Source organism: Athene cunicularia (genome assembly GCF_003259725.1).
Source record: "Athene cunicularia isolate RWA chromosome 7 unlocalized genomic scaffold, athCun1 chr7_part1, whole genome shotgun sequence".
In the NCBI taxonomy this organism is placed as follows: domain Eukaryota; kingdom Metazoa; phylum Chordata; class Aves; order Strigiformes; family Strigidae; genus Athene; species Athene cunicularia.
In genome coordinates this window covers 35,666,432-35,679,027 of record NW_020799107.1, presented here as the reverse complement: position 1 = coordinate 35,679,027, position 12,596 = coordinate 35,666,432, and the positions used below count along the sequence as shown (strand labels likewise).

The following is a 12,596-nucleotide window of genomic DNA, read 5'->3' as shown; positions in this document are numbered from 1 at the left end:
CAGGCAATTAAAATGCACCCAAAAAGTTTGATTTTAAAGTTAAAATCTTGAAATTTCAACTGTTTATAAAGTTTAAACAAATAGGGTGCTATCCAATATGCACCTGTGTTCTCATTTCATTTTAAATGCAACCTATCCGCATGCAAAGCAGCTGCAAAACCAGTGCCTTCTACATTTTCCTTTAACAGTCCATCCTTCCATTCAAAGACACAGCTAGTCCACGCTCATCCTGTACTGAACACTCTCATGCTGCAGGAAGAACATGGGTTTTGTGGTTATCCTATATCACAAAAAGCTAATATTTTTTTATTTGTATGTGTATAAGTCACATACAAAGAGAAAGTAAGAAACCAACTACTGCAATTCCTTCAGCTCTTTTTCTTTTCTTTTGTTTGTTTTAGGTTTTTGCTTTGGTTTGGGGGGGGTTAGTTTTGTTTTGTTTTTTACACAGACAATTCCTTAAAAAAAGAAACACTTGGAATTACTAACTACTAAACCCCCCATACAGACATCTAAACATTTATTATCCCGACTTTAAAAAGCTTGAGGGGACAGGGAGACATCTTTTTCCTTCCCCACAGGCAGGAATAAACAAAGCCAACACCTACCTTTAACAATCTGCTTGGCACAGGCATTATAAACTTGTTCCTGGGTTGTATTAGGAGGTAACACTCTATCAAAGACATACGGCTTCCCTTGCTGCAAAGAAAAGAGAAACTCTGTAAGATAAAGAACATTTAAAACTGTTTATAGACCCAATTTAACAGGCACCCTGAAATGAAGCATTTACGACAAAGGAAGCCATTCAGTGCAACGGAGATGACAATATTTTGTTGACTAAACAGATGTGACATCTCATGTACTTCAAAACCATCTTTTCTATAGCTGGCAAATAAAACACAGCATATGTTTTCTGTGTGTTCACATTTGGGTCAGCAGCTACAGTTGCAGGAGACAATAAGCTGAAATATCAGCAATTGGAAGTTGATTATTTTCTCCCTCTCCTGGGAATAGCCATATAAATATTTGCAAAAGATTTGCAGTAATGAACGCAAACTAGTGAAAGCTGTGAGAAACAGCAATCAGACCTGAGAGAATCAGAAGTTTGCAGGTCCTGAGAGCTGCTTTCTGCTGAGGTCAGGGTGGCCCAGCACAGTCCAAGCACGGTCCCAGCACACTATGTGTTTCATTTTTGGTTTCATTTTTATGCTAAACATGCAAATGTACCGGTAAGCCCAGAGGTCAGGCCTAAATCAGGCAGCCCAGAGTGTTACGTTGCCCTAAACTTGTGTTTTATTCAGAAATTGTCATGATTTTTATCCCTAGCACCAACAACTAACAAGATGTCATGTGGAAAGAGCTCCAAAATGATGCTCTGAATGGGACAGGGGCCTATTTCCAGGTTGTGAACCACCCCCACCTCACCACAGACACTGAGCTGCCCTAATTCCCATGTGGCACCACAACTGACACTTGTTCCTATGCATATATAGTGTGGCACAACCCCCACGTACACTTCCAGGAAATTTTGATTCCTCTTTTTAGCCAGTATAATTGTTTACAAGAGAAACACATATTAACATTCCTAAAAATAGGTCTGTGTGACACTTAAAAGGTAAATCAATTCTTAAGACAGCAGTTCAGGTCCTTATAACTCAAAACAAGCAAGACATTTGCATTTAAAATACGACCCCTTTGTTTAAAGTTACGCTAAGCGGATGTGTGACATCTTTCTCATCCTCCATCAAAGCCTGTAATATTTCCCTTCAAAGATGTGACACCTGCTCTGAGAACAGCGTAACGAGGGTTTCAAAGCTAACTGCGAGGTGGCTGGGTACCCAACGTAGGAGTCTTGTTCTGCTGAGCTGATGTGCCACTTCTGCCATTTGCAGCCAGCTGTTCAAACACTGCGCTCAATTAGCCATTTTTGTCACACTTTGATTTTACTTCAAGCAGATCACAAGCTTACGCTTGCCTGCTCCTTTAAACTTGGGTACTTAACAGCCACAGGGGAAAATAAGACAGAGAGGTGTTTGCCTGCAACGTGTGCTCTTCATGTTTCATCCCAGAATCTCAGATCTCAAGGATAAGGAGGCAATTTATAAACCATTCAGTAAATAATTCAAAGTCTTGTGGTGGCAATGGGTGAACACTGGGCTGTCCAAGCAGCCCACTTGGTAAGACACAAGCCCAAAGAGGCGACTCAGACCATCACCAACACAGCCTCATCCCCCAGGGGAGCAGTGGGACCACCAGGAACACCCAGCGGGCACCTACCCCCAACTCTGCTTCTCCGCAGCGTTCCAAGGACAGTGCATGTCGCGTGCCCCTCGGTTGAGACAAAACTCTTCACTCCCAGGATGAGAAGGGCTGCCCAGCCCTGGTGTAATTATTCTGGAACAATTTCTCAAATGGACTTTTTTACCTACTTAACCTCACTGTGTTTATTCCAAGCACTAAACACTAAGCCCTAATGTGAGAGGCCAAAAAAAAACCCCACTCGGGACACACAAACTCAGCCATCCACTTAGCCCTTTTATTTCCTTCATGCCCGAGTTGAGGCTTATTAGCTAAGCAATGTGAGAGAGCAGCAGAGAATGATGCCAGTTGCTCTGGTGCAATCAATCCAGCTCTTCTACCACGCTCTCAACAACTATAATGTCAGAGCGCCCCAAAAAACAATCCCATCGTAATTGCGCTGCACGCAGCTGAAAGAGGCACTGGCTGCAACTGCTATTTAGCTGCCAAAGTGAAAAGCTAGGGATGTAAAGCAGCAATTCACAAAAGTGCTACATAGGTCAAATTTCTTCCTCAGGATTTTTTTTTGGGGGGGGAAGCTAGAAGCCTGGAACACCCATCACTGATATCTGAATAAATGAATGCGAAGTATCACAAGGCATCTGTCACCAACTGCACAAAATGAGAGCGCCCAGCTATCCAACAGCACTTACAGGTGTTTGGGGAGGTTTTTTGTGCTTCGTGTCTGCATTTAACTTAGACAAAGACAACTCAAGGCTCACGCTCCTTTCTGCAAAGGAGAGTATGATGAGTGGGCACAGACCCTCCCGTGCATCCTCAGTTTGAGGGTTTAGACTCCTGTTGCTCTCCCACTACTTCTCCTCTGCCCTAAAGCCTCCCAGTCCCGCTCTGCCCTCTTCTCCCCACCTACGCTGCCAGCTGCACTCCCTGCTCCTTAGGCTCCTCATCCTCCTCCCTCTGTCTTTGTTCAGAAGTTCCTGCTTGGGTCTCTGATGCTGGAGAAGTGTTGGGCACCTCCCGTGTCACCCCACTCAGCTTTCTGAGCCCTCTTGTCCCACCAACTCTCCTCGGAGTCCCCCTCACCACCAGCTCCAGGCTCCTGGTGGCACTCGCTCATGGGGTTGTCCCTCACCCCTTCCCCATCCCAGCGGGGCAGCGCACAGACCCCCTCTGTGTGTGTGCTGCAGGAGCTCACCCGCAGCTGACAGAGGCTGGAGGAGACCACACCACCTCAGGCAGGGAGAAGATGCCCAGCCTGAAGGAAAGCTGTGGCAATTCAGCTGCCAAGATACTGTTAAGAGAGAAGATTTTTCTCTGGAGCAAACTACGGGTTTGGTTTGTTGGGTTGTTTTGGTTTTTTTTTTTTTGGAACGTGTTATCATTATGAGCTCTTAATTTCTGACAGACTTTCCTCAAAGGTAACAAAAGCCATAGCCACGCTACAAAGAAAACATGCTGGCAGGTTCAAAGGTTTTGCTTCAAAACAGAGAGGGAGGGTGAGCAAGCATGAATATCACCTTATTTTTAGCATGTTCCCAAGCAGTACTTTTCCCCCTATTGTCACCTTCAGACATAACACAACTGCTTTTATTTTTTTTTCCAGCTTGAACTAAATACCAAAATCAGGAAGATTTCACCCTTATTAGAGCTTACTCATGAAAGTAATAAGCAGCTAGAAATAAAGTGTTATTTTCTGAGCTGATGCTGCTTTATCTGTGTGCCTCCTCCATACGTTATTTTTCAAACTTTCTCATTATATGCAGTGTATTATCTCTCATAGATAAATCACATCTTCCTTCCTATGCCATTACTTCCTACAGTCCCCCTGACAATCTGTTCCATTAACTTATGCCACTGCTGCATAATGGCTAGGCTAAGTGCTCCCATCCACCCACACAATTCCTGTTGAAGTTGTATTGACAACATGATAGATTCTGTTCTGGCCCTTCGATAGCACGGAGAATGCTATTCATACGTGTTGCCAATTATTATTTCACCAGCTTTATGTCTAGAGTTTCTACCAAGTTTACAGGCTTGGCATTTAAAAAAAAAAAAAGAGGATTTCATAAGCACAGAAAGGATCTTCACCATAACCTCATGTGCTACCAAACCCATTATTTTACAAGCAATCACAAAGCAGTACTATCACTAGAAGCTAATACAATCTCAATTAAAGGTAACCAAACACATTCCCTGTTTAAAAAAAGGAATCTCAACTCTCCTGAATTCCACATAGACAGGAAATGAGAAGTGCTCAGTGCTCATAGCTGCACGCTAAGAATTAGAGGTCTTAATGAAATTTCATGATTAATTCTTGTGATCTTCAGACAGACGTTCAGGGTTGACTCCGCCAGTGTATCTGCAGGTTATGATGTCAGGCAAGACAACACCTGACTTTTAGGCTCACAGGCAGAGTCCTCAGTCCAAGGTCCATCCCCAAAGCACCTTATAAAAACCCTAGGCAAGGTGAGATGGCTTAGACGAGAATTTCCAACAGCCAGCACGTAGCTCTGATACATACTTGCTAAAGTAGAAAGGAAGAAGAAAGCATACAAAACGCTGGGTTTCTTTGCTTTTCGGGGGCTGTGAGGAGATGAGGAATTATAGCCTGAAACCATACCCTAGAATGAGGGACAGCATCCAGATTTATCCCAGGACAGATGCAAGTTTGTTCTGCTTGAGCAGAAACCAGCTGTGAGCAAGTTATGTGACAACTGGCAGTCGTGAATATGCCCAGTGCCATTCTGACCCCAAACATACAAGCCCTGCCAATGGCAGAGGTGAAGATCATTCACACTTGCCTGCAAAATACCATGCCAGCACATCCTCGAGGGGAGCATCATTTTGACTGACTCGAGAAGATGTCACGCGTTCATTTTTAAGACAGAAAGACATCCATCAGTCCACCCAAGGCTCACCTCCACATGTTCTAAGGAGCACAGAAGCCCGGAGGCAGGTGAGGGACCCAAATGGCAGGCTCCAGGGAGGGGCACCCTGACACAGCTGTCCCTGGAGGGCATCTGCCCCACGGTGACTGTGTGAAAGCCCTCGAGACAGCTCTCAGGATCACCCTTCAGACCATTTAGGGGTACAGCACACATAAAGGAATGCTGGGGAAGCACATTTCAGGATTGCACAAGAGTTAGAGGATGATTAGGGGAGGACAAAGGCAAGGAAAGGGAGAGACATGGGTGATTTGGGGAGGAACAAACATGGGATGAAGGGACAAAAGCCATCTGTGTGCACGCATGGGTACAGGGGTGTGAGCAGCAGCAACTGAAGCGGGCCCACAGGTCACAAGGACCACGTGTCTGTGCTGCCAGCTCTATCTCTGCCTGGGGAGGTCTGGGAAGGGGCTCAGTCTCATCTCTGCCAGGCTGCCAGATTCGGCTCTTCCTAAGGGGCAACAGGGCACTCAGCTGAAACAGGCAGGTAGATCATGTACACAGGGTGCTCTCAATCACCTTAGTCCTCTGTCCCCTCTCAAGGCAAGAATGTTCTTTTCTCCACAACCTGGTCAAACAAAGGCATCCCCTTCACCCCTGTAAAAGGGGCTCATCACTCATGCAATCATCAGCCAATACCTCGGGAAGACTTTTGGTCCCCACAGAAACAAAACAGTGCCAAATCACCTGGCTCAGTTTGTTAGATGAATTGTTTGGCAAACTGTGACTCTGCTGAAAGTCTGTCATTACTATTCTGGCTCTCTATTCAAGTCAGAGAGTTTTACTGATGCAGCTGGAATGAATGATCTATGAGTGGGTTTAACATACCCTACAAGATGCCACTGCTAGTACATACAATGGGTGAGTATACAGGTAATAGAATCATGTGATACGTAGGAGCTTAATTAATGGGAAATGATTTCCCAGCTAGTTTTCACTACCATAAGTGCTCTTGTAGGAGAGGTTTTATAAATAAAAGATATATAATTGCAGGCCTAGAAGACAGAATTTATCAAAGAGCAGAAAGGAAACTATTACCAGCAGCAATTCAATTTTTCAGTTGAGGCATACCCCTCGCACAGCACTGAGTTTCTTCCTTAGAAGATGGCATGAAACACATTTCTTCCCTCTAGCCTACACAAGTAGGAATTGAAGTCTTTACTCCCTTTGAAAATGCAGAGGTTACATTTACTGAACACTCCAACAAACATGCTCCATTTGCAAGTGGGATAAATAGCTGGCCCTAAAAATTTCCCCTGGAATTACATAGGACTTCCTTTTCCTCACAAGTTCTCAAGGTTCTGCAACTACAAGGCTGATAAAGCACAAGAAATAAACAGGATCCATCCCATTCTCCTGAAGCCATCTCTCTCTAGTGAGAATTGAAAACATTATTAAAGACAGACGGAGAAAATAAATGCATGTAAGCAGAACAATTTAGTTATGTTTTCCCCTTATTCAGTCGTACTAAGAAAATGCTAGTGCCATCCCATCCATTTTCTATGTTAGCTTGCCCTTTAAAAACATTGAGGCAGTAGTCACCTACTGGATGAGAATTCAGAATACCTGGGATTAAAAAAAAAAAAAAACCAAAGAAAATGTATTCACGCTAACCTGAATACACTACAGAGTCAAATCAAGTTGTCCAAAATAAAATCTTAAATCTGCTAATACTCCTAAAATTCAGTCGATAAATAAACTAAAACAAGCAGTCATGTATGAACAGGCACTGCAGAGCCATTTGAGTCAAACACAACATTACTTTTGCATAGCAGGCTTAATTATTGATCTACCTTATGACTATTTCTGTGGAGCTGACAGAATTTGGCTTGTGGCCAGTGATCCACTTTTAGCTTTCACTCCTGACAGGAAGAACCTTTAACTCCTTGCAACAAATCCTGTTTTCAGAATGCATTATTTTATTTTGGTATACATTTGCAATTTAGGAAACCAAACCACAGAAATTATTTTAAAGCTTTTCTTCCACCTAGATGTACGACCTGGAAAATATACTCTTTAAGAAACTTTATATGAATTTTAAGGGTAAAGATTTCCCAATACAAAGCTGACTATTAAATAATACTCTTTAGCAACATTTTCTTTTATACTTCTGACACAGCAATACTCAGAGTCACAGCTCTCCATTATTATTTACTTCTACTGGTGCAAGCTAATTACCACTGCACCCAGTGTCTCCAGCCACCACGGACCCCGCAAAGGCTCCAACCCCTCACTGGCACTTCTCAGCCTGTCAGATGGGATGTTATCTATGTAACGCTGTCATAAAAATAAAAAGCACTGCCAACTGTCTCCCAGCCCCAGGCCTGGCCACTGGATGATAAACTGCAGGCTGACAGAGGAAGGCCTGGGCAAAGAGCTGGAGAGCTCAGGAGCTCCATCGCTGCTGGAGGCTGCAGCCTGACTGGGAACACCCACCAGCACCACGGAAAACAGGACCTCTTCTTACTTCAGGGCAACCGACTTGCTTCTCCTTCTCCTCCAGGCCACAGCCTCCTCCAGCTCCTCGCCATCCTCACCGTTTCACAGGCAGGTGGGCACAGGCAGCCTCAGTGGGGGCAGTGCCCATGCAGCCTAGTGCCTTCAGGATCATCCTTTGGTGCTGCTCCCACCGTGCAGCCTAGTGCCTTCAGGATCATCCTTTGGTACTGCTCCCACCGTGCAGCCTAGTGCCTTCAGGATTAGCACCATCCTCCCAGCCCACCAGCGCCCCGCACGCCATGCCACAGCTTGTGGATTTGGGTCTTGATTACTGAACTGCTTAGGCAACGGCACAAAACAGGGTATTTGGAGAGCGATGTTATCCTCCTGCAGCTAAATTTAATCTCTGGAAAGATGAAGCTATGTGAACGATCGTGGGAAAATGGATCTCACTTGGTGCTCTGTACAGCACTAGCTCAGGATGGGCACCATTCCCCCTTTCCTTTCACCCCACCGTAACAAATTAAGATAACTTTTCCACACTTGTGTTTCTTTCACAACATTGTTTATTCCATCCTTTCTCATGAAACTAAGTTTTAACTAGATATGTGATTAAATTCAGCAGATCTCTCCACTTTATTACAGGTATAAGACCATCACAGCGAGGAATTGGACACAGGCTACTCTAAGGGTCCTAGGGAAAACAGGAGAACATCGTCCCCAGCACCATCCCTCTGGCTTTCTGGTAGCTTGCACCACTGTATTATGTGTAACAGATAACTACTGGTTTCATTTAATGTGCTCTAACTAATTTAACAGACCTTTTCAGGCCTATTCAAAGCTACCTTCATGATCTACTCATTTTACTTCAGCAAAGCAGAGACAAGCTTAATTAAATTAACTTTAAAATGCTGTCACTCGCATTTCAGATGAAGATCCTCTAGACATCACAGGCTCTTAAGTAAACAGAAATCTTCCAAGGATATTTGCTACATAATATTCCAAGCCACAGTGAGCACACAGGGTCCTTGTCTAACCTGCTTTTGGTAGCTTCCACCTTCAACAGACACTTTCCAAACCTTCTCAGAAAAAAAGCACTCAAAGAGCTAAGCCAGACTCAAAATTATACAGAATTTCTCCATGTTTATTAGGCTCCAGCATTTCAGCTAACCTACCCCACGCCCTTACACCAACAGGATAAGAGAATCTGCTAAGATTTTTGTATATAAAAACATTCAAACTAACTGTTTAGAAGGAAAAGACAGAAGAATATTATTTGGAGAAAAACAGAGAAAGAAAGTTCATAGTTAAGAGAAGCCTGAGACTCCTCTAACAAAAGGTTTTGTGATTTTTAACAGCAGTTTAGAATGAAAAGAGAACCGTGTATTAATTGTCCATTTTTTTAAAATGCAGTACTTCAAAATTGGTTTTAAGATACTGGATTTTTGTTAAATAACAGTATGATTTTAACAAAAATTTAAATTTTCTAGCCAGAAGATAATGTAGAAAACCACCTATCCTCAGGCAGCTCCCTACAGCAGCAATGGAAGAGGAGTCACACCAAGCCACCTCATCGGTGGGGGCCTGTGGAAATAAGTTATGCGTGGAGCAGCATCTCTGCTTATCATCAGTGTTTATAATATTCCAACAAAAAGTCAAAAAGTTGGGTGGATATTTCATGACATGAAACGAAGCAGTTTTGGTGAAGTAAAAGTCCCAGGTAAGATGCTGACCTTCAGCTCCATCCACAGAAGTGAAGCACAACATAAACCTGTCCTGGTTCAAGACGTAACTACATCTTATTCTATCGTGTCAGTGTTGTGTTAATCTCCACTTTGTTAAACATATCACTTACAGATTTATGGGGCAACTGGGTGGCTCAGGAGATTAGTAATGGGATACTGAGCACTGTCATTTGTAGATTCAAATCCACCTCGGGTCAGGAGAGGTCAAAATGAAATGAGAGGGCATCACTGGTCTGTAGAGCAGCTTTCTTTTCAGCATGCTCCGCAAAAGCAAGGATTGAAGGGGATCAGAGAACAAACTACATCATTGGTCATGGAGCATCCCGTCAGGCTGGATATATATTGGCAAAAAGAAACATGTGAGATGCGTGCACCCCACTGCCTGCATTGTAAGGTATTTGTTCTGCAGAGAAAGCATTTCACAGGCATAAACTGTCACATTTGCAGCTGGGCTATATACTCATTCAGTCTCGTGGGGATTAATCCAGAGCCACTAATTTATTGTGTGACTCGATCCTGAGGGAAGAGTTCCTGGAGGGTCTTGAAACTGTCCTGGCAATCACAACAGCAGCAAGCCCAGACCCCAACAGCCAGCATACAAGTGAGTCTGGGCACATCACAGAATCACTGAGGTTGGAAAAGCCCCTGAAGCTCCTCCAGCCCACCCATGACCCTCCCCCTGATCCCTCAGCGCTGGCTCAGCCCGACTCTTCAACCCCTCCAGGGATCCCGGGGACTCCCCCCTGCCCTGGGCAGCCCATTCCAACGCCCAACAGCCCCTTCTGCACAGAAATCCTTCCTCAGAGCCAGCCTGACCTTGCCCTGGGCAGCTTGAGGCCATTCCCTCGGGGCCTGGCGCTGGGGCCTTGGCTCCAGAGACTCATCCCCCCTCTCTGCCCCCTCCTGGCAGGGAGTTGCCGAGGGCCAGGAGGTCTCCCCTCAGCCTCCTCTTCTCCAGACTGAACCCCCCCAGTTCCCCCAGCCGCTCCCCAGCAGACCTGTGCTCCAGACCCTGCCCCAGCTCCGTTGCCCTTCTCTGGCCACGCTCGAGTCATTCAATCTCTGCTCCCCAGATCGACTCTCTTCACGCTGACCTGTGTCAAGCCAAAACGCCATCTGCATGGCAGCACACCACAGTGAGAACACGGTTCTCCACTGGGGACACGCTCCACCAAACAGGGTTGAATTGTTTCTCATCCCATTATCACTGACAGCAAACCGCAGGACCAACAGCAACACTGGGACACGTAGATTATTTTCATCTGCCCTCAGGAGCTGAAAGATATCAAGTGTTCAAAAGCCCAGACTAGTAGCGTCTAAGACAGATGAGAGAGGAAGACACCAGCGTCCATAATCTAATGGAGTAGCTGTACTCCCAGAGCTCAGGAAATAACCCTCACCTCTTGATACCTTGTTGACTGAGCGTGTTCCTCATTCACGGGAGACCAGTAACAACAACTCGGACTTGCTTCCTCATTTACAAACAGATACTAAATGCCAGTAGTGCTGGGAGCTTGAAAGTTTACTGACCTGATGTTGTCACAGGATTTTAAAAGCCTACAATATAACAGAAATGTTATCCCTAGCCTGCCCCAGCTTCCTTTCATGCAATGTAATTAAAACCACATGCACTGAAAACACATCAGAGAAGTAAGGACGGAGAATGACAGCACCATTACTTCTGTACTTCCCTCTTCCTTTTCCATTGAAAAATGATACTCAGGAGAAGAACTGAAAGGGCACCAAAGAGTGCAGGGCTGTATCTGGTTTTATCAACAGGGATATTTGATGCACAGCTTCCCTGAAATTACCTTCTATTTAGTACCTTGACAGCTTATAGCCTAGACTCGCCTTGTACGTTGGAATATTCAGCTCCGCATCTCAACAACTGTAGTAACAGCTACAATCTGAGCATGGAAGAGCCTTCACAGGAGCTCAGATGTTGAGGCAGGCAGAGCAATTACCCTGTCACCGAGTAATGCAGACAAGTTGCTCCTGGCAACAAACCTCTTCAAACATGGACGGAGAACGGCGTTCGCAGAGCAGAGGCCCCATGCATGAGTGCGGCCATTTTGATGAGCTCCTGCGCATCCGCCATTTCTCTCTGTTCCGGCACTGTGGGCTCTGCAGCATCTGGGGCAGATCCACTCCTGCAAAGTCCGGGCTAAACACGTGAAATGCACGTCTAAAAGCTTGTTTAATAAGAACACGGAGCGAGATTAGATCTTCCGGGGAAGGAACACGCAGGAACTGTAGCGCTTCATACAGCCTTTGATTCCCACTACAAAACCACTGACCTCCTTTACTCTAGCAACATTTCCATTGATTTCTTTTACCTTTTCGTCTGATTCTCATCTCAGTTTGACCAGGTTCTTCTCCGCCTGCTATTTCATCCAATTTAAGAGTGGTGGGGGTGGAGGAGAGAGAAGGCAGCTCCCTTCAGGAGGAGCAAAGCCACACGGCACTGGCCAAGCACAAGCCCGGTCACTTGGAGCCTCCGCTCCAGCCCGCAAGAGCATCGGTTCCTGCCATCCCTACCCTCTGGATAAAAAGGAACCTGCTCACTCCCATCCATAACCTTAAAACCAACAAGCTTCTTTTTCATGGCTTGTAGCACTTATTTCCTTATATATCTCATCTCTTTATCTGGAGGTAAAAAAAAAAAAAAAAAAAAAAAAAAAAATCACAGTCTTATCACCAATCATCCAGTCTTCCCCAGGCTAAAGCATTTGGGGCCATGGAATTATGCAAAACCCATCATTTTTAATAATATTTAAAAAATAAGGATTCTGCTTCTGATGTAGTGGGGGCTAGGAAAGCTTAAATAGGAAACTGTAAAACAAAGACCCCAATGCTATTTGTAAACCCCATACATTTGTGGAAGCAGGGTTGTGATACTGCAGGTTTAGCAATACTCAGCAATCCTATTCCAGTACAGACATTATCTGTACCTCTAGTTCATGAAAAAAAAAAAAAAAAATTCACATTTGGTAATTAGATAAGTGGAGACCATAAAAAAGCATCCTTACAAAAACATTGCAACCTTACAAACTAGAAGTACTGGCTCCTCCATTTTTGCACCAGTTATCAGGAGGAAAAGAGAGTATTTAAGAATCTGGGTTTTGCATTTCTGATAAGTTAATCCATCCCTGATAAATTAAGTCAATCATCAAGAAATTCAGAATTGGTTAAATCTCATTCAAAATTC

General features: G+C 44.6%; 1 protein-coding gene across 1 annotated transcript in view; it reads right to left on the bottom strand.

Moving 5' to 3' along the window:
• The window catches only part of KIF5C (kinesin family member 5C), a 71,556-nt gene extending 60,070 nt beyond the window's left edge, over positions 1-11,486 (bottom strand). The window contains exons 1-3 of the mRNA XM_026852532.1: positions 11,406-11,486; positions 10,483-10,663; positions 609-719 (exon numbers count right to left, since the gene is read on the bottom strand). Coding sequence (XP_026708333.1) covers positions 609-719; positions 10,483-10,663; positions 11,406-11,486 — 373 coding nt within the window. The remainder of the gene's footprint in view (positions 1-608; positions 720-10,482; positions 10,664-11,405) is intronic.
• Positions 11,487-12,596: the final 1,110 nt, after the last annotated feature.